This window comes from Coregonus clupeaformis, chromosome 7, assembly GCF_020615455.1.
Source record: "Coregonus clupeaformis isolate EN_2021a chromosome 7, ASM2061545v1, whole genome shotgun sequence".
NCBI lineage: Eukaryota > Metazoa > Chordata > Actinopteri > Salmoniformes > Salmonidae > Coregonus > Coregonus clupeaformis.
This window is the reverse complement of record NC_059198.1, coordinates 58,376,945-58,402,752: the sequence shown is the minus strand read 5'-3', so window position 1 is coordinate 58,402,752 and position 25,808 is coordinate 58,376,945. Positions and strand designations below refer to the sequence as shown.

Sequence of the window (25,808 nt, the reverse complement as noted above, 5' to 3'; positions counted from 1 at the left end):
TTATGTAAATTATATATTTCTGTAATTCATTTTCAATACATTTGCAAAGACTTCTAAAAACAAAAGAACAAAAGTCTTTCATTCAGACGATACTATTGTCAGTAGGCGCTAAAGCAGTTAGCGTCTATGAATGGGGTATACGGCGCGATGTAAAGCTATGAGCTCTGGTTACTCGATACATTTATGTACTGTATGTTCGAAGCACTTCATCAGTGGTAAGTCGCAAGCTAACTCTTGTTTGTATCTAACAAGCTATGTGTATTGTATAAAGCTTGCTAGTTAGCTTGTAGTAAGGACTAGAGAGCTGTATCCGTCCAAATAACAGCTATAATATTATCTTGTATTGTAGAGATTCCTAGCACAGATCCAATGCACCCAGACTATGTTCCATTAGTCTTCCCAGCAAGAGTAGCACCTGATGCTGCTTCTAAATTGAACAGATATAAGAGGAGACTAGTAGGGCCGCCGCCAGCCAAACGTCCAAAAATGAACGAGCTTCAAACACCATCTAGTGCGGTACTTAATCAGAGTTCAGCCAGAGAGAGCGAGAAGTCAGAGGGTGAGGATGGTGACGAGGACCAAGCTAGGGAGGTTGAGAGGCTGAAGAGGGAGATTGATATTCTGAGGCGAGAGAGAGACACTTGGAGGCAATGCACTCTAACTGCAGACAGTGTAAGAGGGGATGATGTGAAGTGCAAGGAGCTAACTGGCCTCAGTTGGAATTTCTTCCAATGCCTTAATACTTACCTTGCTCAGTTCATTACCCACTTCCAAATACAGAAGTTAAAACTCCTGATCGAAGACCAGCTGTTCGTCGTTCTAGTCAGGCTCAGGCAGAACCCCTCCAACGCCTTGGTCAGCCACATGATGCAGATTGGGAAGACAACTTTGCGTGACATGTTTGCATGCTTGATAAACCTCCTCGACTCCAAGATCAGCTTTCTAATTCACCGGCCAGACAAGGAGTGCCTTGGTGCCACTACGCCACCAAGCATGAAAAAAACAGTTCCCTAAATTAACATCTATTGTGGACTGCTTTGAAATATGTATAAAGTACCCCAAGAATCTCAAGGCTAGGTAGGTGAATAGCCCCCCTGTTCGAATTTAAGTGCCTCCAGATTGGTACATTGTTGCTCTTGCTGATGTGTTCTTGTGTCTGTCAAAAATGTTGACTCTAAATGACGACAGATAGTAATGATGATGATCTACTGATTTGTAAAATGTTTTGGCAAGTGTGCTTAATGGCATGTTACATGTTGGAACACTTACATTTTGTTAACAAATGTATAATAACATATTATGGTTACTAAAAAGTAATGGTAATATACCTCACGTTACTACTTTGACAGAGCAAAGACCTACTCTAGCTACAAGAAATCCACCTCTGTCAAGTATTTCATTGTGTGCAGCATGTCAGGAAGCATCTCATTCCTGACTAAAAGATGGGGAGGACGGGCGTCAGATGTGAAGATTGTGAGGGCATCAGGCTTCATCTCCCCAACATACCATCAGGTAACCTATCAAGTGTCTATTTGGGACAGGATGGTTAGGTTAGGAATCAGGACATATTTTACAAACTATTTAGCTAATTGTTTCAATGCACCTTCCAAATGTGAAATCACAAGACAAAAAAGCCACTTACAGTAGCTAAAGGTGTTCCACGATAGTGTCTTGTTGTGACGCTAGCTAGCTAGCTATGCTAGCCAATGCCGGTGGGCTAGCTAGCTAATTTTAGCCAGTAGTGCATACTCTTAGCCAGCTGGCTACTAGCTAGCAATCTAACCTACCGGTAGCTAGCTACATATAATTGCCAATTAACTAGCTACTAGCTCCCCGTTTTTTATTTTTTATTTATCAGGGGGTGCTGCAGCACCCTCAGCACCCCTACTTTCCGCGGCTATGCCCTCCACTGAGCTTTATAGTCCCCTCTCGCAAACTCCTTGCACACACTGGCTGTTCTTTTTCTTCTGTGGGGTTTCACACTGGTTGTTGTTGCCGGGACAGCCTAAAAACATACCACATCGATACAGCTATAACCGAACGTGTCCACAGCCACAAAGTCAAAATTGGCTATGTCGTAAAAATTAATGAAAACAGAAATGTGCTTTTTGGTCTTAATTTAAGGTTAGGGTTAGGCATAAGTAGCAGTGTGGTTAAGGTTAGGGTTGAGGTTAGGGTTAGTGACGACCAGCAAGCACAGGCAACCTCTTCTGCCTTAAGTTACCAAAACCCTGCCCACAGTGTTTGATTGACAATCAATACAGGTCGAAAACAATAACGCAAATGAGGAAACTAAATAGCAAAATGAAGCATTGCAATTGATTTATTGAATTTGATTGATCATTAGAATTTTGACAGTCTTATACCACACAAGAGTATGGGAAAGCATTGTCAATTGCCAATTGAGAATTATTTTTATTTTTGTCACAATTCATGCTATCACAACAAGGAAATGAAATGGCAAACATGGGGAATAGCTTGTCATTTAAGCATTTACATTAGATTTTTAAATGTCAGTGTTGTACTGGATAGTACAATGGAAATGAAATATCAAACACACTTAGCTATTTCTTTTTCAAATTGGCAGACATTATGTATACTCAATCATGATCTTTTTTTGCATTTCAATTTGAATTTTGTCACAAAAAATGCATACCTATTTAGGAAAAGGAATTGCAAACATCTAGCTAAATGCTTCCACACTGGGGCACTGGTGGACTTACCATTAGGCAGAAGAGGCAATTGCCTCAGGCCTCACATCATCAAGGGGCCTCATGAGCTGGGCATAAAATAAATAATACTTCTAATTTCTCAGCTTGAAATCCCCATCAAAATCTGTCTGTTTTAGCACGAGATATACTTTTTTTGCATGGGCTGTATCTCAATCCACCGCATCCAACGATGTCGGCCTTCTGCATCTGCGGTGGAAGGTGGCCGAGCTACAGCAGTGTTTATCAGACCAGGAGCAATTCTGAAAATCTGTTTCTCACGAGAACATCTGTACTGTCCGAACAGTTTGGGCTACACAATAATATGACCCCTCTATGGAAAGATGAGACTCTCACGCCCACAAGTGTCATGAGACTCATCTGAAGGTAACCCGGTACCAGGCCGAAAAATGTATGGAGGTGAATAGGGCATTTCCACATCAAAGGTATACTGGTAATTCCACACATATCTCTCACATATAGGATAGACACTTCAAAACATATTTCCTTTTGATTCATGTTTTAAATCTGTTATTAAATGCATTTATATGGGCTAATAGTAAGGCCAAATTCAATGTTTCATCAAATTGTTATTATTATTATTATTATTATTATTATATATGTTTTATACCTGCAGGGGTCCTAAAATTCATTTTTAAAAAATAAATATTTATTCATCATGAAATTATGAAAGATATGAATAACATTCCACCCATGAGGCCAAAGAGGACACTTTTGGTCATTGAGTGCAGGAAAGGGCTAAAACAATTCCATATGTTAGCTTAGTAGAAACCCAGTCCTGGGCCCTTAGACTAGGGGCAGGCACGGGCTCTACCTGTGCAGAGCACATGCCCCTTTGCCCTTCCAGCCTCCAAAGTGCCCCTTTTGGGTAGTGGTATAATTTTCCCCAAATGTATATTTTTTAAATACATTTTTTGGCATTGTTGTTCAGAACCCACTGCCTGCAAGTACTCATCAAGTTTGCCACCCCCACTCCGTGCGTTGGTTGCGCCTGTTGACGGAGTTTGGGCACAGCCAGTTGTGCTTTTTTCCCAGTGCCCTGTATGGAATTGCACGCGCCCGGTATCCAAACATGCATGGCTTGAGAAATGCGCTCACCGGTCGAGTGTGTGTAGCGACCTAGTTTAACTATGAACAGTACTGCCACAGCAGCATAACATTTGATTAACATTTGATGACACTTGATTTAGCTTACATCATCATCAATATTCGGTATGTTTGGCTAAGTGCAGCAGAGAGAGGCAGAAAGACAGAGAGGTAAATCACAATCAGTAAAAAAATCAAGCTAGCTAACTAGCAGATTTACATCAATCATCAACATCAATGAACATCTGACATTTCCCAATGTCAATCATGTCTTTAGGAGGGACTGGAACTAGCTTGCTTACAGTTTGTGATGATGAGTGAGTGTTGTTTGCAGAAATAAATAGGCCTATGCAACAAAACAAAACATGGTTTCACTACAGAGGCATTTGGTATGTTATGATTTTCAAGATATGAATTATGAAAGTATTGCATTTCTTTCAAGCAGGGGGTGCCCTTTTTTCGTTTTGAGCACCTGCCCCCTAAAAGGTCTGTGTACGGTCCTGACTAGGGGGATATAATACTAATTTATTTAGTAAAAAAGACAGGTGCTGCTGATAATACTGCCATCGTTGTCGAGGCAGTGGACATGTGCAGCCCATGTATCTAATGCTGTCTGGCCGAAAGGATTATGTCATGTCATACTCTTTTTGGCCAGACAGCGTCAGATACATGGGCTACATATAGTAAGACAGAGGGGCGCTGTTTCGCTCTCGCTCCGATACTTTCTCCAGTGAGATGGTTTCAGCCACTAGCGAATTTAAGGAAAGTTGGCAGGTGCACGGTGCACTGTTCGGATGCTGGAATTATTTTGGATGAAAGTGCGAAGGTAACCTACTTTTTGAAGTGATTTGTTTGACAATTAGATGAAAACATCATGACGGGTTGTGTTCATGGAACATTAAAAGGTAATACATTTTTACAGTTTTTTACAGTTACATTGTCTTTACTATAAATCCCATAAAAAAGTTTTAGGAGAGCTGGGGTGGGGCCTCTGACTGGCCTCTGCCTGGGGCCTCCAAATCACTAAGTCCGCCCCTGCTCTGGGGACAGGTCAACTGGATACTGGAAAGCCAATAAATCGGCAGATGCAAACAGATTATCATCTTTAGGACAACAGTTCTTGAGGGCTTGAACAAAAAAAGCGGTTTGCGATTTTGTTCATACTGGTGAACGGGCGTTTGAGTTGTTTGGTTGCAATATCAACAGTCTATCTCTGATATATCTTGGCATGCATAATTCAAGACTACGTTTAAATTGTGTGCAGCGCAATGGACATCTAATGAACAATGTTTCAAAGACTGGGTTGGCAATACTCCAAAAACAGTCGGGCCCGCAACCTGGACCTACAGGCCGGGGTGAAAACATTTGCACAGAAAAAAGGAGCTTCAGGAGACCAGGAGAGTCTCTCAAGTTGGATTTGATTTAATTTACCTTGAATATTACAGCCCATTTATGTAGGCTATTAGCCATAAAAAACATGCTGAGTTCAACAATAAATAGTGGCTGAATTTATCCTCAAGCCGACTACTTTTTTCCTCATTGTTAGGCTATTTGATGTGTAATTCTTATAAAAAAAAGTGTATAAATAGCAGCTAAATAACAGCTAAATACGGTATATACTGTAGCTATAGATAGTACACTGCATAATGAAACAATCCCTAGTAAGCTAGTGTTTTGATGGTGGACTGACTGTATTATTTGGTATTAATAGACTGGTTTTAAACACAACAACTTTCTATCCAAGCTGGGAGAGAGCGCGAGGACGGCTCATGTCATGCTGGTTCAGGTAGCCTATACAGGACAGTTGTATATTCAAAGAAATCTATTGGTAGCTGATTAGTATGCTGTTGAATCGAAAATGTTTTTGACTTAATTACATTACTGCCACCAGCCAGCAGTCTAAAAATGGCAGAATTGCGACACTGTGTATATCTTTGTGAAATGTTAGGCTTTACATGAGAAAATGATGACCAAATAGGCCTAACAATAAACATGTATCAATTAGCTAAAGCAAAGCTAAACATGCCCTGGCACCACAGAAAGCCTATCATCGATTCGATAGGCACGTCGTAATTTCAGCACCATGGACAGTGATCGGTAGTCTTATACTTTGTGAGTGGCTGTTTGGCTGACACATTCTATTTATTTTATTTTAGGGTGGGGGGCAACTCCGACCTTGCGAATTATATCGAGATTAACTTCTCTCGCTAGCCAGCCAGCTAACGTCAGCTAACCAGCGAAAAAGCTAGAGTTTAACAAACAGTTACGTAAGTATATTGCGACAGCTTTATTAGCTTTACTGTCAGTGTTAGAAGGTCATGTAATAAATTGCAGAAGAAGTATCATGCAAACCATTTGTTGTTGTGACAGCTAAGTATGTTAATAACGACACGAGAGGCTGCTGAAACATTTATTGAAATGACAAATAAGTGTCAGTAGTTTGCTTAGGATGATGCCAAAGTTAGGCTAATTACATGGGAGTAACGGGAGTACCGTACGGCTGTACCCTAGTCTGGGGCGTGGTCACGTTAAGCCATGCCTTGCCATGTGTATCTATGAGGGAGTTCGATTAATCTCGCCAGGGCGCCCGTGTAGGCATGTTTCGCAACTTCTGAAAGTTGATTGCATTCAATTTGGAACCGGGCTGCCTCCTCGGCTTGAGCCAGGTGCCCCGCTCTGTCCAATGGCAAAGTCGGCTCAAAACAAAAGTAATGTAATTAAGCATGTGTAGTAATTAGTAGGATTCTGTGTTTTCCCATGCAAAAGTGATTGTTTTTGATAAAAATGCTTTTCCAATAAAAACTAGTTAGAAAATTCAATCATTTATTTCATGGAAAATTGATGTTGTATGTTTCTGGACAATGCACCATGCTGCCTTGTTGACAAAATGACCAAACGGTGCAGATTACTGTTCGATTTTAGAAGGGCGCTCTGTCCTCCCTGCTTTCGCCCGATGACTTGAAGGGCCTCTGCCCGGTTCAACCCGGGCCAGCATAAAATAACTCCCTCTATGCCAGGAGCCCAGGGCTATGTTTTTACGTTCTGGTACGTTCAATTGAAAGGAAACGGTGCTGTACTGAACGACCAGTTGAAAAACGGGGAGGGATTGGGTTGTGGGTTGGGGAACGCTGTCAGCATAGCCACTGCCCTTTAAATACGTCACTCATTGCTTCAAGCCACACCTCGCCACACCTACCAAATGGAAGCAAACATACCTCAAAGTCCATTCAATAAGTTTTGTGGAAACGTGTCATTCAGTACAAATCGTCCTGGAATGTAGGAAATGTTCAAGCAAACTGAACACACCTCTGCATAGCTGATGTTTTGGCGGTGTTGGAGGTGGAACTGCTTGGAGCCTTCAAATAGGTGAGCAGCTGCTCTTGTGATCATTGTCACAAAGCCACCCCGCCCAACTTGCGTGAGAAGTTCAGCACGAGAAAGTGTAGGCTATATAGACATAATTACGCTGAAATGGAAAAATCATGAAACAAAATAATGAGGATTTCTATGATCCTAACAGAGTTGTAGACTACATCTCATATTCCAGTGTTCAAACTTGTAGTTAAGTTTAGTTTATTAATTCGACCATAAAAAAAAAAACAAGCACACAAAACTTGAAAAGCCATACATGCACATGAGTAAAATCATTGAGGATAACACCCAATAAAGTCTTGGACTTATTTAAATTGTGGTCCTCTTGAGACAAGATGGCTAGGCAAGATCCAACACGGTTGCACACAGTATGACAGCGAGATAATAAAACATAAAAACAAAGAAGAAGAACATCTATCTCATCATTGCAGTTGCATCGTAAGGTACATTCAAATGGGCACAGAACACATCAAACTGATTTTTACTTTATTTTTAAAGCTGCCCAGAGAGGATGTCGTTTTTATGGGCAGATGCAACACATTCCACTCTGAGGATACAGTATACAAGAAAGTACCTTTCCCAGCATTACTCCTGAACCTGTATAAGCACACATTAGCAACACCTGATCTGGTGCTGTGGTTGTGTGCATCCCTAACATGGGGAAAGTAATCAGTTAGATATCTGGGCGCAGAACCATAAATACTCCTGTAAACCAATCCCAGTCTAATCTGGGACACCCTAGCCTCAACAGGCAGCCAGTTGAGTTCCTGAAAGCAGCTCCTGCATATGTGAGTACGTGACTCACCTTCAATACTACCCTGTTCAGCTTATTTTGGGCTATCTGGAGCTTCCCCTTCAGAAGCTTTGATAAGCCCCCAACACAAGTACAAGCGTAATCAAAATGGCATTGAATGAGGGCAGTGGCTAGCACTTTCATGGAGTCCTTATCAAGCAGCTTGGACTTTCTAGACAAAAACCTGGCATTAACCTTCCCTAGCACTTTAGTGGCCATGCTCACACCTCCCAAGCTTCATCAAGGATGCATCCCAGGTAGCTAACAGAGGTTTTAGTAGTCAACACCTCACCCCCTAACTCCACTCGGATTTCAGAGGACCTACACAATTTAGGTCTGGACCCAAAAATAATTGCCTCAGTTTTACTTAAGTGCAGAGATAGCTTATTATCTCCAAGCCATTTGCTAATGTTAGTAAACTCTGTGCTAAGTATGCTCTCCAACATAGTTTCATGGTGCCGTGTGGCTCCAGTAGAGCATAGCACTTGCAATGCCAGGGTTGTGGGTTCAATTCCCACAGGGGACCAGTATGAATGAAAATGTATGCACTCACTACTGTAAGTCGCTCTGGAAAAGAGTGTCTGCTAAATTACTAAAATGTAAATATCAGGAAACTGCCGTTGGTCAGTTCCGACGCTGTTTATTGCAAGGAGACTTCCGTATTTCCGATCTCGAAAAAGCACTTGTTTTAAAGGAATGCTTTAGATATGATAGGAATTGCATTTCTTGTTTTTATTTCGTGTGACAGATTGAATGGCACATGATGCAAAACTATTGATCAGAATGAGCATTTAGCATTTTGTACCCAACACTTACACACCTGTTTCAACATATCAACCTCTCATCAAGACTTTAATTAGCTGTATCAGGTGTGTTAATGCTGATACAGTGCATTCGGAAAGTATTCAGACCCCTTCACAAAAACAGGTTTTTAGACATAAAGAAATATATTTAAAAAATAACTTTATCACATTTACATAAGTATTCAGACCCTTTATTCAGTACTTTGTTGAAGCACCTTTGGCAGCGAATACAGCCTCAATTCTTCTTGGGTATGACGCTACAAGCTTGGCACACCTGTATTTGGGGAGTTTCTCCCATTCTTCGCTGCAGATCCTCTCAAGCTCTGTCAGGTTGGATGGGGAGTGTCACTGCACAGCTATTTTCAGGTCTCTCCAGAGATGTACGATCGGGTTCAAGTCCAGACTCTGACTGGGCCACTCAAGGACATTCAGAGACTTGTCCCGAAGCCACTCCTGCGTTGTCTTGGCTGTGTGCTTAGGGTCGTTGTCCTATTGGAAGGTGAACCTTCGCCCCAGTCTGAGGTCCTGAGCGCTCTGGAGCAGGTTTTCATCAAGGATCTTTCTGTACTTTGCTTCGTTCATCTTTCCCTCGATCCTGACTAGTCTCCCAGTCCCTGCCGCTGAAAAACATCCCCACAGCATGTTAATGCCACCACCATGCTTCACCGTAGGGATGGTATTGGCCAGGTGATGAGAAGTGCCTGGTTTTCTCCAGACGTGACGCTTGGTATTCAGGCCAAAGAGTTCAATCTTGGTTTTATCAGACCAGATAATCTTGTTTCTCATGGTCTGAGAGTCCTTTAGGTGCCTTAAGCAAATTCCAAATGGGCTGTCATGTACCTTTTACTGAGGAGTGTCTCCCGTCTGGCCACTCTACCATAAAGGCCTGATTGGTGGAGTGGTGCAGAGATGGTTGTCCTTCTGGAAGGTTCTCCCATCTCCATCAGGTTCTTGGTCACCTCCCTGAACAAGGCCCTTCTCCCCCGATTGCTCAGTTTGGCCGGGCGGCCAGCTCTAGGAAGAGTCTTGGTGGTTCCAAACTTCTTCCATTTAAGAATGATGGAGGCCACTGTGTTCTCAGGGACCTTGCCTTGAGGCCACATGTATATGATGCCACAGTCAGACGCGCTTCCAAAGCAACCACAGAACAGGGAATCCAAAGTGCGGACAAACATTTTCCATACAAAAGGTAATTTTTCCATTGATGATCAAAGTCAAGATCAAAGTCAAGGTGATCACATTTCAACTGTAAACAAAAGATATAGACTATTAGCAGCTTTCTTAGTTCCAAGTCTTAGAGTGGCGTGGCGTAGTGGTCAAAAAACGGTAAGGTACCGCCATACCTGAGGCCTTGTAGACCTTCTTCTTCGATGAGGTTTAAAGGCGGTTGGCATCCAATACATTTTGCATTACCGCCACCTACTAGACTGGAGTATAACAATGACGGCCTACACCGCCCAACTCTGGGCCAATTGTGCGCCGCCCTATGGGACTCCCAATCGTGGCCGGTTGTGATACAGCCTGGAATCAAACCAGGGGGTCTGTAGTGACGCCTCAAGCACTGACATGCAGTGCCTTAGACCGCTGCGCCACTCGGGAGCCCTTATACTTTGCTTAAAAATAAAAAATATACATAAAAACAAAAACAAATGTTTACTAATAACCTAATAACCTACCATCTACCCCTACACTCACTAAAAACCCACCACCCTACTCCACTAATTTAAATCTATTTAATCCTACCTCAGGCCAATAGCCTGAAAGGATGGGACACCACCACTTAACACACCTTGTAACTCTTCTGACGTCAAGTCTCGCACACCCAAATACCTCTCTGCAGCTGCAGTACAGTTGATAACCATTGCTATAAATGCAAAAAATCCAATCTTACTGAAACATATATCACTTGTTGGCCTATCCCTCTGTACTGGTACAGATCTACTACTCACACCACTCCTCTCAGGATCCCTCCCCCTTGACCCATCTTCCTCTACTTTCTTCACTGCCTCAGCATACGACAACTTCTGCACTACTCTAACCCTGGAAACCTCAACCTGCCTCTCTCGCACCGGACATTTCTGATCCCCAGCCCCATGGGCACCCCTACAATTAACACATACCACTACTTTCCCCAATGCTACACATTCCTTTGTCTCATGCCCTTCTGAACACTTCTTCAGCGGACAGAGACTACAAAGAAAGCCTTAAATTATTGTGAAGATAATTTTTTTCACGAGCTGTGGTCCTTGCATAGTTGTTTTTTTGGTGCTTTCACGACAACTAAAAAAACAAAACAAAAAAACAAGGTCAAATTATGATCGGAAAGTCAGAGCTCTAGAAAGGTCCTAGAGTGTCCGACTTTTAATTCCGAGTTGGTTGACCAAGTAAAAACGGTTGGCTGGTATGCCCTCACCCGTCTGAGCGGGGTCGGCTGTGAATGCCCTCACCCGCTATATACTTATAACTGATTGGTTTGGTTCTGCCCTCTATAGTGCTGTCCGGTTAGAACATGATGTTGAGGCCCATCACTGTACTCTTGATAGTCACCATCACACACACATACACGCAGACACAGCTGTTTCCATTTGAAGATGTTTATATGATTTTGGTAATCTGAATGACTTGGAATCTTATTGTTGTGGTTATATCTCGATGCACGTACAACATTCAGACATTCATGTTACTGTCAACAATAAAAAGTCCTCAGAAAAATGCGTCTTCTCCCTTCGGACGACGATAACACTCTGACCTGAGTGGGCAGGTGCAGTGTCCAGATGCACATTTCCAAGCGCTCTAATTGGTTGGGAAGGGCAGGGCTATGATGGGTGAGGGATAATTTAGGTAGGCTGAGCAGCCAAACTACCGTGACTTAAGGGACACTGAAGGGACTGTGAGGGGAAGTTATGTAGAGAGGAGAGGAGCAGGACTGCCTTTTTTACACAGAGATTGTACATTTTAGACCATTCCATTGGTCCTTAAGTGAAATCTCCACCCACCTGGGGCACCGGGCCATTCAATGTGGTTTGACCATAAAAGCTGCTAAATAGTTATCCATCTCCATCCAGTCCCTGCTCCTACAGAAAGTTATCCATCCACCTGTACTCGAAAAATACGAAACAGAGACAGTTATGACCATTTTAAGTTCCTGAAGATCTTACATTTACATTTTATTCATTTAGCAGACACTCTTATCCAGAGCGACTTACAGTTAGTGCATCCATCTTAAGGTAGCTAGGTAAGACAACCACATATCGCAGTCATATGTCAGGCCCATCTCCCGGCTATCTACCTCTCTGTCAACCGGACGGGACCTCCTAGTGTCGACACGGAGCCCCGCCGATCCAACACGACTGGTCTGCCGACGAAATCGTCTGATGTGGTTACAACAGCCTTCCCGTTACGACGTCGACCACGAAGATCCATCTGCTAGCCCCGGCCCGCTAGCACACGCTAGCCGTGGCCTCTTGCTAGCTAGTGCTGTAGAAGCCCCCGAACTACCTCCGAACTCTCCTATTGCTGTTCACCGGACCTTATGATAACTCAGCTATACAGCTGATGCCTGCTGGACTGTTCCATTTTAAGGTACCGCATCCTGTTTATGTTTAGCCTCAGCCCAAACTTTGTCGCATTACCAGCTGTTGTCTTAGCTCTCTCAAATTACACCTGTGATTGCTTTATGCCTCTCTCCCATGTCAATATGCCTTGCTTATTGCTGTTTCGCTTATTTCTTATTGTACTATTTCACTGTAGATCCCCCAGCCCAGCTAAACCTGCATTAGATAGCTCTTTTGTCCCACCCCCCCCATACACGCGGAGACCGACTCAATCGGTGCCTCCAGTGTTGCTATCTCCTTCATCGTTACCCAACGCTTAGGTTTACCTCCACTGTACTCCTATCCTTCCATATCCTTTTCTGTACATAATGCCCTGAATCTATTCTACAACGCCCGGAAACCTGCCCCTTTTTTTCTCTGTACCCAACGCACTAGAAGACCAGTACTTAAAGCCTTTAGCCATATCCTTATTCTACTCCTCCTCTGTTCCTCTGGTGATGTAGAGGTTAACCCAGGCCCTGTAGCCCCCAGTATCACTCCTACTCCCCAGGCGTTATCATTTGTTGACTTCTGTAATCGTAAAAGCTTTGGTTTCTTGCACGTTAATATCCGATGCCTCCTTCCTAAGTTTGAGTTATTCACTGCGTTAGCACACTCCGCCAACCCTGATGTTCTAGCAGTGTCTGAATCCTGGCTTAGGAAGGCCACCAAAAATTCAGAAATGTCCATTCCCAACTACAACATTTTCCGTCTTGATAGAACTGCCAAAGGGGGTGGGGTTGCAATCTACTGTAGAGATAGCCTGCAGAGCTCTATCGTACTATCCAGGTCTGTGCCCAAACAGTTTGAGCTTCTACTTCTAAAAATCCACCTTTCCAGAAATAAGTCTCTCACTGTTGCCGCTTGCTACAGACCCCCCTCAGCCCCGAGCTGTGCCCTGGATACCATATGTGAACTGATTGCCCCCCATCTATCCTCAGAGTTCGTACTGCTTGGTGACCTAAACTGGGATATGCTTAACACCCCGGCCAACCTACAATCTAAACTAGATGCCCTCAATCTCACACAAATTATCAACGAACCTACCAGGTACAACCCTAAATCTGTAAACATGGGCACCCTCATAGATATCATCCTGACAAATTTACCCTCTAAATACACCTCCACTGTATTCAACCAGGATCTCAGCGATCACTGCCTTATTGCCTGCGTCCGTAATGGGTCCGCGATCAAACGACCACCCCTCATCACTGTCAAACGCTCCCTAAAACACTTTAGCGAGCAGGCCTTTCTAATTGACCTGGCCCGGGTATCCTGGATGGATATTGACCTCATTCCACCAGTAGAGGATGCCTGGTTGTTCTTTAAAAGGGCTTTCCTCTCAATCTTAAATAAGCATGCCCCATTCAAATATTTCAGAACTAAGAACAGATATAGCCCCTGGTTCTCCTCAGACTTGATTGCCCTTGACCAGCACAAAAACATCCTGTGGCGTACTGCATTAGCATCGAACAGCCCCCGCGATATGCAACTTTTTAGAGAAGTCAGGAACCAATCTACACAATCAGTTAGGAAAGCAAAAGCTAGCTTTTTCAAACAGAAATTTGCATCCTGTAGCACTAACTCCAAAAAGTTTTGGGACACTGTAAAGTCTATAGAAAATAAGAGCACCTCCTCCCAACTGCCCACTGCACTGAGGCTAGGAAACACTGTCACCACCGATAACTCTACAATAATCGAGAATTTCAACAAGCATTTTGCTACGGCTGGCCATGCTTTCCACCTGGCTACCACTACCCCGGCCACCAGCTCTGCACCCTCCACTGCAACTTGCCCATGCCCCCCCGCTTCTCCTTCACACAAATTCAGACAGCGGATGTTCTGAAAGAGCTAAAGAATCTGGACCCCTACAAATCAGCTGGTCTAGACAATCTGGACCCTTTCTTTCTAAAATTAGCCGCCGAAATTGTCGCAACCCCTATTACTAGCCTGTTCAACCTCTCTTTCGTAACGTCTGAGATCCCCAGAGATTGGAAAGCTGCCGCGGTCATCCCCCTCTTCAAAGGGGGTGACACTCTAGATCCTAACTGTTATAGACCTATATCCATCCTGCCCTGCCTTTCGAAAGTATTTGAAAGCCAAGTTAACAAACAGATCACCGACCATTTCGAATCCCACCGTACCTTCTTCGCTATGCAATCCGGTTTCCGAGCTGGTCATGGGTGCACCTCAGCCACGCTCAAGGTCCTAAACGATATTATAAACACGATCGATAAAATACAGTACTGCACAGCCGTCTTCATCAACCTGGCCAAGGCTTTCGACTCTGTCAACCACCGCATTCTTATTGGCAGACTAAATAGCCTTGGTTTCTCTAATGACTGCCTCGCCTGGTTCACCAACTACTTCTCAGATAGAGTTCAATGTGTCAAATCGGAGGGCCTGTTGTCTGGACCTCTGGCCGTCTCTATGGGCGTGCCACAGGGTTCAATTCTTGGGCCGACTCTATTCTCTGTGTATATCAATGATGTCGCTCTTGCTGCTGGTGACGCTCGGATCCACCTCTATGTGGACGACACCATTTTGTATACATCTGGCCCTTCATTGGACACTGTGTTAACAAACCTCCAAACAAGCTTCAATGCCATACAACACTCCTTCCGTAGCCTCCAACTGCTCTTAAACACTAGTAAAACTAAATGCATGCTCTTCAACCGAACGCTGCTTGCACCCGCCCACCCGACTAGAATCACTACTCTCGGCGGGTCTGATCTAGAGTATGTGGACAACTACAAACACCTAGGTGTCTGGTTAGACTGTAAACTCTCCTTCCAGACTTACATTAAGCATCTCCAATCAAAAGTTAGATCTAGAATCGGCTTCCTATTTCGCAACAAAGCCTCCTTCACTCATGCTGCCAAACATGCCCTCGTAAAACTGACTATCCTACCGATCCTTGACTTCGGCGATGTCATTTACAAAATAGCCTCCAACACCCTACTCAGCAAATTGGATGTAGTCTATCACAGTGCCATCCGTTTTGTCACCAAAGCCCCATATACTACCCACCATTGTGACCTGTACGCTCTTGTTGGCTGGCCCTCACTACATATGAGTGGCGCAGTGGTCTAAGGCACTGCATCACAGTGCTAACTGTGCCACTAGAGTGCCACTAGAGATCCTGGTTCGAATCCAGGCTCTGTCGCAGCCGGCCGCGACCGGGAGACTCATGGGCGGCGCACAATTGGCCCAGCGTCGTCCAGGGTAGGGGAGGGAATGGCCGGCAGGGATGTAGCTCAGTTGATAGAGCATGGCGTTTGCAACGCCAGGGTTGTGGGTTCGATTCCCACGGGGGGCCAGTATAAAAAAAAAATAATGTGTACACTAACTGTAAGTCGCTCTGGATAAGAGCGTCTGCTAAATGACTAAAATGTAATGTAAATGTAATATTCGTCGCCAAACCCACTGGCTTCAGGTCATCTATAAATCACTGCTAGGCAAATCCTCGTCTTATCTTAGCTCACTGGTCACCATAGCAACACCCACCCGTAGTCTGCGCTCCAGCAGGTATATCTCACTGGTCATCCCCAAAGCCAACACCTCCTTTGGCCGCCATTCCTTCCAGTTCTCTGCTGCCAATGACTGGAACGAACTGCAAAAATCCCTGAAGCTGGAGACTCTTATCTCCCTCACTAACTTTAAGCATCAGTTGTCAGAGCAGCTTACCGATCACTGCACCTGTACACAGCCTTTCTGAAATTAGCCCACCCAACTACCTCATCCCCATATTGTTATTTATTTTGCTAATTTGCACCCCAGTATCTCTATTTGCACATCATCTTTTGCACATCTATCATTCCAGTATTATACGAAATTGTAACTATTTTGCACTATGGCCTATTTATTGCCTTACCTCCATAACTTACTACATTCGCACACACTGTATATATATTTTATGTTGTATTTTTGACTTTATGTTTTGTTTACCCCATATGTAACTCTGTGTTGTTGTTTTTATCGCACTGCTTTGCTTTATCTTGGCCAGGTCGCAGTTGTAAATGAGAACTTGTTCTCAACTGGCTTACCTGGTTAAATAAAGGTGAAATTAAAATAAAATTAAAATAAAAATTTAATAAATATTTTCCTCAATAAAGCCGCTATCAGCAATCTTAAATTCAGCTCACCTTATCCACAGTGAACTCATATGACACTAGACTTGCATGTACACCTGGATCTGTGGAATAATCTGAATTTGGAAGAGAACATATCAGGGATTCAAATCATCTATAATTCACTATCTGAAGCATGTACCGGTATGCAGTATTCTCAATACTCACTTTCAAAGTTGTTGCCTCTTCTCATACTGTTCCTTCACCAACTCTTGATAGGCTCTTCCCTATTCCCTGGCTGCTCACTGTCTTCCTGATCACGGGCATCCCCATTCTCTTTCTCAAGAGGCTCCTCATGGACCTCCTTTATGGCAGGTTGGGAGCGTTTTTTTCTGGACACCAACACCTCTCTCGTTGTCCTGGGGAGTCCCAGCAGGCAGGGTCTCCATTGCCTGGACCTCACTGTTTATGGCGTCCTCTGACCATAGTAGTCATATTATATTACAGGACAACGTCAACATAAAAATGCCTTTAAAAACGATTAGGCCCTTTAGTAGCTCTAAAGTAGTCTGGCTGACACCAGCTCTTGTCGCGTCTGCCAGGCTAGCTATACATACAGGTCTATGCCAAATATTGTAGGCTAGTGGGAAAGCCTATGCGCAATTTCGCAGCACGAAAAATGGGGCGTTAAAAACCATGCATGAATTACTGGCCTAAAGAAATAGGAAAAATGACAATACCCTGAAAAAAAATCTAATCTTGCAAACCTGTTCTTTTTGTTTTCAGCTTCCCCGAAGTAGACAATTGAAAGGATTTACCCACACGGTAAAACAGCAGACGGAGCAACAAATGTTTGTTTTACTTTCGATCTAGCAGGCTATGACTCCATAAACAGATCTGGGACCAGGCAAGGCTACTAGGCCCTTTAAAGGGCCACTTTAAGCGTTGAACGTATATCTATAGTATAATATATAATATGAAAAGTATGCCATGACATGGTAATGACACATGTTACTTATTACTAAATTAATCTTGAGTAATAACAAATAGTAATGACTAATTACAATAACAATAATAGTGACAATAATAATAATACATATTATTATTAGAAAACGACTTAAGACTTGGTCATAATATTTAATATTGTACATGAATATAATGTTAGACATTTTATAACACTATAATAGCCTAATATTAGTAAATTAATAACACTTGCATTAAAACCACAAGAGACATTCATTCATATTCATTCTCCACCATTATCAACAAAGTATGCACTGGGCTTGCTATCCCGGTTGTTTACCCCAGGCACAGGGGGTGTGGGCACTAAACTGGGCCAGTGTCGATGAATGAAGTTCAATGGCTTGTCTTCCATCTGCTCTTTCGCAAAATAAGAAAGCCACATTGGCCGGTATTGCCGTCTTGTGGTAGGGTGCGTTTCAATGATTTAAATGTACACTAGCTGACTGACAGGGGGCACTGTTAAGCTACTGCGCCACCATCTTGGCAATCCTGCACAATTGTAAAAAATAAAAAAAATGGGGGGGGCTATAAAAATGCTTTTATTCATGTTTTTGGCACGTTGATTATATTACAGACACCTTAATGCATACTTGTAAATTATATTATGTGAGCTAAACATAAAAATAAACAAATATCTAAAACAATTTACTTAAAGGTCAATTGCCCATTACAACCAACTTCTCTGGTTTGAAACGGTCTATGTATGTGGCATCGATATGAGTCAGAAACATAAATTGTTGTGTCAAAATTGACTGCAAAGTATTAATAGGATAATTTTCGTCATAAAGTTAGTGTCGTCCAAAACAGATTTTTGTAAGTGAGTTCATCACGAGGGTTACGAGACAAGCAGCTGTGCTTATTCTGATTGCCCTCTATCAGCTGCACATGCTCTATCCAATCATAGCAGCCAGAACCTTCAGACAGTGGGACAGACATGTCCATTATGCAGCGTCTCAGTCTTGTTTACATAAGACAACACACGCCAATGTTATGTTGCAAACGCCATGCTCTATCAACTGAGCTACATCCCTGCCGGCCATTCCCTCCCCTACCCTGGACGACTTGTGCGCCGCCCATGGGTCTCCCGATCGCGGCCGGCTGCGACAGAGCCTGGATTCGAACCAGGATCTCTAGTGGCACAGTTAGCACAGCAATGCGGCGCCTTAGACCACTCCGCCACTCAGGAGACCATTGGAGTCTGCCACTTTTGGGGGCAAAACGAGCATTGAGACTTGTATCCCAACTGCAACTTCTCAATATTCCAAAACCTATTTGTCAGCATCTTGTGTCCCTTGCGACCTGTTTTGTAACATGATTCGCTATGAAACACTACCAGACAGACACACACTCTGGTAATAGATAAGACAGACACACACTCTGGTAATAGATATAGTGAGAATGTTGTAAAAAATAAATATAAAAACGACGGTGCAGAAGCACAGTACACAAATCGCCACTCGCCAATGACTTAATATGCTGATTGTAGCTTGGCTGCTCAATGTGCCTGCTAGCTACTACTTTCTAGCTTAAATGACAAATAAGTATGATCATTTATCTAGCTAGCAAGTGATTTTGTGCACTGATAAAGTGTGTAGCCGTAGCTTTATTTACAGTAGTTTGACAGCTTGCAGCTGATGAAGTTGTAGACATGCTATTGTTCTCAGAACTTGTTGTGGACCTGTAAACAGATAGTTTGAATTCAGTAATGTTTTGCATTTACTTTCTTCCAAACCTAAATATGCTGCACTGCCCACGAATTCTGAAACATTGTCTACTCTGAAAAAAAATGATAACTACAGTAGGCCTTCTTACAGTGGTAGCCTACACACTTCAATGCAAAATATCAACTGTCTGTTCACCTGTTGAATTCTACTGTATGTTATAAACCGCACTCTCTTTCGGATACATAGAACAAAAACTTGAAATTATAATAGCCTATCTAATAGGCCCAATTAAATGAGAGATAATACAGGACTAGTAAAGGCCCTGTGCACTACTTTTGTGATTTTTTCTTCTTCTTCTAAGTAATTAAAATAAATGTATTCATATTTTTTTTTTTTTCTGATTTTTCAGAGGGTGCTGCAGCACTCTCAGCACCCCTCCTTCCCGTGGCTATGGAAGTGGGTCCAATTAAATGAGAGATGGGACAAATGGTAGCCTATCCTAACTTGTTGTAGGCCTATAGGCTATTTTGCAAGTGTGCAACCATCAAAGTCAGATCTAATAGGCCCAATTAAACTAGTGGGAACTCAAAATCTCTAACTTCCCCCCACTTCAGTGTGTTCAAGACAATTGGGAATTTAGGTAAAAACAAGCTCAGATTACGGATAATCCTGAATGAATTGTGAATCATGTTGAGTGAGAACGTTACAGACACACAAATATCATACCCCTCCAAAAATGCTAACCTCCCCTGTTATTGTAATGGTGAGAGGTTAGCATGTCTTTTGGGTATGATATTTGTGTGTCTGTAACTTTCTCACTCAACATTATTCACAATTCATTCAGGATTATCCGTAATCATGGTAGCATCCACATTAATGTAGAAGTGTTTAGAAACATATTATATTCTTATTTACAATAAAAGTGGCTCCAGAATGACACAATACATTATTTACCATTCATTTCTATTGGGCACAAAATAATCTGAAACACAACCAAAACAAACAGCAAATGCATCCAACAAATTTGTAGAGTCACAAACTTGATGTATTCATTGTGTGCAATGCATATAGCACCAAATACTTCACGTTTTACTACTTTAATACACATACAACCCTTACAAAAAAATATTGCAGATTTGAAACTTCTATTTGTCTTGAATGCACTGAAGTCGGAAGTCGAGGATTTCCGAGTTCCCAGTTGTTTTGAATAGGGCATAGCCATCCTACATTCGTGCATATGCTATTTCCTCAGTTATCAACGCTATATGCACAAATATAAAGATCCTATAATAATTAGACTACACATTTTTGACCCTATAGAATTAAACAACTATTATTTTATAAAGCAAGCCGTTTGCCATCTTTGATGACAAAGATTAGTAAGTAAAATAATGCGTTTAAATCTAAATGGGGCGCGTATCGACAACGTCATCATATAGAACGTCATCAATAAGTAACCGTAAACAACGTAATACGATTCGGAGGAGGTAATCCATCGGTCCTGTGGTCATGTCATGCTAACATGATGTGCAACACTATCTTTTTGACCCGAGACATTTCCAGCAATCGTTTACTACTTTCTGGATGTTTATTATCTAGATATCGGTTTTACATATAAAGTCTATTTTTAGTATTTTATGCTATCAAACGATCTACTCGCGACCTTTACTTAATAGCTACAGTACTGTAGCTAACGTTAGTGCTACCAGCAAATGTTCACAGGCATAGAAGATAGTTAACTAACCAGCTAAATAGTCAGCAAAGTTGCAAAATATACATATTGCGTTTAATTCTCTCCGGAAAGTAGCTAACGATCGTTATTCTTTGGTTATTTACTTCAACAATTTGGGGATAATCTTTCAACAGCTCAAAACAAGAGTGATGGTGCTTCCCTTGGTGAATCTTTGTGCCAAAGAGGTTGTGAGTGATCACAGTTCCTCTCCGGGTTGGCTTGGTTGTGTACCCAGGGAACTGTACAGACCGCTTCTGGAGGCTGCCTTCACAAACTGCCGCCCGCTGGCTGTCGGAGAATTGGTTCAGCGATGGCCCGAGCGGACTCTGCGTGTTGGCGGCCGGAAGAGGCAGGGGCAGAGTCCCCCAAATCGACTCTGTGTCCAGGCTCTCTTGCTCGCGGTGGTCAGAGGATTGTCGGACAAAAGGTAACACATAATGAATCTTTGTTAGTTTACTTCTCTGAAACAACATTATCCAGCAATGTTAATGAGTCTTTGAATAATGGAAACAAAATACTGTTTAATAGTAAGATCAATCGACAACTTCACAGCCTACAATCTCCCAATGTCATAGAGATAGCTCACTTCTAAGATGGTAGACATCCATGGGCACCAGACAATCTTTGTCCATGTAATCACTTCTCTATTCCTCTTCTCTATTCCAAAGGTGTGCTCTCCAGGTGCTGGACCTATGTGGGCTGCAGTGTGAGGAAGGAGGAGTGGGAGACCCCATGGGTGGTTGGTCTCTGACTGTGGCCCTCTGCACCATGGTTGTACAGGCCAGGGCCGGAGCTCAGAGGGCCCTCAGGAGAGAGGGGGAACGGGAAAGGAAGAGAGTGCTGGCCATGGAAAGGGAGAGAGACGTGGTCAAACGGGAAAGAGGAGGAGGAGAAAAGCGAGGCTTTGAGGAAGAAGAAGGAGAGGGAGGCGGGCTGCTGGTGGAGTCTGTGAGAAGAGAGAAAAAGGAGACGTTGGGGTGTCTGAGGGAGGACAAGCAGGTGAAGGGGGTGAGGAGGAGGATGGAAATGGAGAGGAGAAAGGCGAGTGCAGCAGTGGCAGGTCTGGCAGGTGGCAAAGTGGGGGAGGGGGAGGCAGACTCTGAGGCAGATAGCGAGGTGGTGGTGTGTGTGAGGGCTGACCTCTTTGTCAACGCCCGTTCCTGGGAGCGTGTGCGCGCAGCCCTTGGCACGGCAGACCCCCTCAAGTTACTGTGCAGGTATGTCCGTGTGGAGGAGCTCTCCGTCTCCAGCATCGGATCTCTGCTGGACCTCCTACCCCGTCATGTCCTCCTGGGGGTGGACATCCGCTACAGCTGCCTGGGGGTGGCCGGCCTGGCTCTCCTCCTCCCTCAGCTCTCCATGTTCCCCATGCTGAGCTCCCTGCGCCTGCACTATTGCAACCTGGACATCCGCAGAGACATGGCCGGCCAGGAGGGGGCAATGAAGGACTTGTCCCAGGGGCTGGGGAAGCTCAGTCAGCTGCGCCGCCTCAGCCTCACTGCCCTCCGGCTGCCTGGACACCTCTGCATGCTGCTCAGGTAGGACAAGCTCTCCACTGTCTCCAGCATGTGGTCTGTAAAGATGGAGGTTGTGTTTGCATATTCTCATGAACAGCTTGAACTGTGTCTCATGTATTTGTTCCCTCTCCCACTTGTTCCCCATCCTCCTACTTGTTCCCCGTACCCCAGCTCTTTCTCCCAGCCGCTGGAGGTGCTGGAGCTTCCCTACCTGAGCCTGACCCATGCCGACCTCTCCTATCTATCCTGCAGCCCGCACGCCTCCTCGCTGCAGCAACTGGACCTGAGTGAGAACAGGCTGGATGAGTCGGCCTTGCCCTCGGTGCGTCGCCTCCTCTCCCAGGCGTCCAGCTGCCTCATGCAACTCTCCCTGAGCGGCTGTGGCCTCACCGACAGCCTGTTGGCGGCGATGCTCCCGTCGCTCAGCTGCTGCCGGGGCCTGAAGAGCCTGGGCCTCGCCTTGAACCCGCTCTCCCTGGCTGGGCTCCTGGACCTGGTGAGGACAGCGGTCAGGATGCCCTCCCTCCGACAGCTGCTGTACCCCAATCCCCTGGAGGACTACCAGCCTGGGCTGCCCCCCATGCCCTCCAGTGCCCAGCTGCTGGACTGGCCCTTGGATGAGCTGGTGGAGGTCCACGAGGCCACTAGTCTCCAACTGGACAGGGTGGTGATGGAGAGTGGCCGCTCTGACCTGTTCCTGACCTGCGACCTGCTCAACTACAACAAAGACTTGGTGGAGCAGTGAGGTCATTGGAAGAATGACCCCCTCCTATTTTAAAACCACACGACTGTACACGTGCCTGCCTACTGTCAATCATTCATAATAATTCATCCGAAATTGTCAATGTTTTTATACCTCAGTATTGTTGGCAATGCGTTTTAAAATGTAGAACAGAGGCTGGTGAGGGGAGGACAGCTCATAGTAATGGCTGGAATGGAATAAATGGAACAGCATCTGTTTGATGTGTTTGAAACCGTTCCATTGATTCTGTTCCATTAATTTCTATGAGCCCGGCCTCTGATTTAAAGTGCCACCAGCTACCACAGGTACAATAATTCTGGTTATACTATTCAGTCATCTACATTTGTGTTACAAACTGATTATTCAACCGTTTCAGAGGAGCATTAGGATCTTACAGAAAAACATACTTCAACAGGTGCTTACTAACAAGCCAACTCAAATACTATGTACTTATTTACTTATACTGTTGTTGGATACACTGTACATTCATTTGTGCCAAATGCCAGGGAGTAAGTTATTGGATATTCTCTTAAGTATAAGAAGGGGTAACAGTTCGGATAGAGAGAGATCATCACCCCAGTCCCACTCCCACTGAGCTAAGATTACAGCTTTTACCCTACCGTCATGTGCATTCCTGTCTGCCACCAGTGCCCGTGCATGGCTGTTTTCCAGAAATGGTAGTCTAAATGGTGGTTACACAGACCCCGATTATCCCTATCTAGTTGCTTTTTTTTGGAAAACATTTAATTGTGTGATATGTTAACAGCTTATTGGAAATACAGCAATCTGATTATGAGAGCATACATCTTTTTTTTTGTCATTTAGCAGACGCTCTTATCCAGAGCGACTTACATGAACAATTAGGGTTAAGTGCCTTGCTCAAGGGCACATCGACAGATTTGTCACCTAGTCGGCTCGGGGATTAGAACCAGCGACCTTTCGGTTACTGGCACAACGCTCTTAACCACTAAGCTACCTTTGTGGAAGCTGTCAGCTTTATAAGTGCGTTTAGAGCTTTATATACAGTTGAAGTCGGAAGTTTACATACACTTAGGTTGGAGTCATTAAAACTCGTTTTTCAACCACTCCACAAATTTCTTGTTAACAAACTATAGTTTTGGCAAGTCGGTTAGGACATCTACTTTGTGCATGACACAAGTAATTTTTCCAACAATTGTTTACAGACAGATTATTTCACTTATAATTCACTGTATCACAATTCCAGTAGGTCAAAAGTTTACACACACTAAGTTGACTGTGCCTTTAAACAGCTTGGAAAATTCCAGAAAATGATGTCATGGCTTTAGAAGCTTCTGATAGGCTAATTGACATCATTTGAGTCAATTGGAGGTGTACCTGTGGATGTATTTCAAGGCCTACCTTCAAACTCAGTGCCTCTTTGCTTGACATCATGGGAAAATCAGCCAAGACCTCCACAAGTCTGGTTCATCCTTGGGAGCAATTTCCAAACGCCTGAAGGTACCACATTCATCTGTACAAACAATAGTACACAAGTATAAACACCATGGGACCACGCAGCCGTCATACCGCTCAGGAAGGAGACGCGTTCTGTCTCTTAGAGATTAACGTACTTTGCTGTGAAAAGTGAAAATCAATCCCAGTACAACAACAAAGGACCTTGTGAAGATGCTGGAGGAAACAGGTACAAAAGTATCTATATCCACAGTAAAACGAGTCCTATATAGACATAACCTGAAAGGCCGCTCAGCAAGGAAGAAGCCACTGCTCCAAAACTGCCATAAAAAAGCCAGACTACGGTTTACAACTGCACATGGGGACAAAGATCTTACTTTTTGGAGAAATGTCCTCTGGTCTGATAAAACAAAAATATAACTGTTTGGCCATAATGACCATAGTTATTTTTGGAGGAAAAATGGGGTGCCTTGCAAGCCGAAGAACACCATCCCAACCGTGAAGCACGGGGGTGGCAGCATCATGCTGTGGGGGTGCTTTGCTGCAGGAGGGACTGGTGCACTTCACAAAATAGATGGCATCATGAGGAAGGAAAATTATGTGGATATATTAAAGCAACATCTCAAGACATCAGTCAGGAAGTTAAAGCTTGGTAGCAAATGGTCTTCCAAATGGACAATGACCCCAAGCATACTTCCAAAGTTGTGGCAAAATGTCTTTCTTAAAATAAAGTGGTGATCCTAATTAACCTAAAAGAAGAAATGTTTACTAGGATTAAATGTCAGGAATTGTGAAAAACTGAGTTTAAATGTATTTGGCTAAGGTGTATGTAAACTTCTGACTTCAACTGAAAATTCAGACGAGGCGGGTATTTCTTATGAAAATTAGATGTATATATTTTCTATGGCATTATCTTCTTTGCTGCAGAAGTTTCCTTAGGGATAGATTGAAAAAATTCACCCCCCTCCCCAACATTACAAATATTTTCACATGACCCTCCCCTTGTACTGTAAAATAAATTGAATACCATCCTCCCTCATAGAATTAACTCAAAATAATGTTTATGACCTAAAATAACAATAACTGTAGCGACCCTGTGTTTATAAACGTGGATATTGACTTTGCCACTTCAGCATGCTTTTGTGGCACAGTCGATCCCACGCAGGGCTACGGACTAGAAGGTTAAGGGGTTCGCCAACCACCACATACGAGCTCACTCACTCTCCTTGCCTGTTTCGTTACACTACGAT

General features: G+C 43.6%; 1 protein-coding gene across 1 annotated transcript; it reads left to right on the top strand.

The window, feature by feature from the left end:
• Positions 1-20,607: 20,607 nt before the first annotated feature.
• On the top strand, positions 20,608-23,922 carry LOC121569838 (leucine-rich repeat-containing protein 14). Its single transcript, XM_041881065.2, has 3 exons — positions 20,608-21,292; positions 21,534-22,403; positions 22,554-23,922. Exons 1-3 carry the CDS (start codon positions 21,015-21,017, stop codon positions 23,125-23,127), a joined length of 1,722 nt encoding a protein of 573 aa, XP_041736999.1. The 5' UTR covers positions 20,608-21,014; the 3' UTR covers positions 23,128-23,922.
• The last annotated feature ends 1,886 nt before the right edge of the window (positions 23,923-25,808 follow it).

What these genes read in the sequence shown, in the direction of transcription:
- LOC121569838 (XM_041881065.2), top strand. Translation starts at nt 21,015, where the DNA reads ATGGTGCTTCCCTTGGTGAATCTTTGTGCCAAAGAGGTTGTGAGTGAT. An exon ending in AGAGGATTGTCGGACAAAAG is followed by an intron (nt 21,293 to 21,533) that starts GTAACACATAAT and finishes TCTATTCCAAAG; the next exon opens with GTGTGCTCTCCAGGTGCTGG. An exon ending in CACCTCTGCATGCTGCTCAG is followed by an intron (nt 22,404 to 22,553) that starts GTAGGACAAGCT and finishes CCCGTACCCCAG; the next exon opens with CTCTTTCTCCCAGCCGCTGG.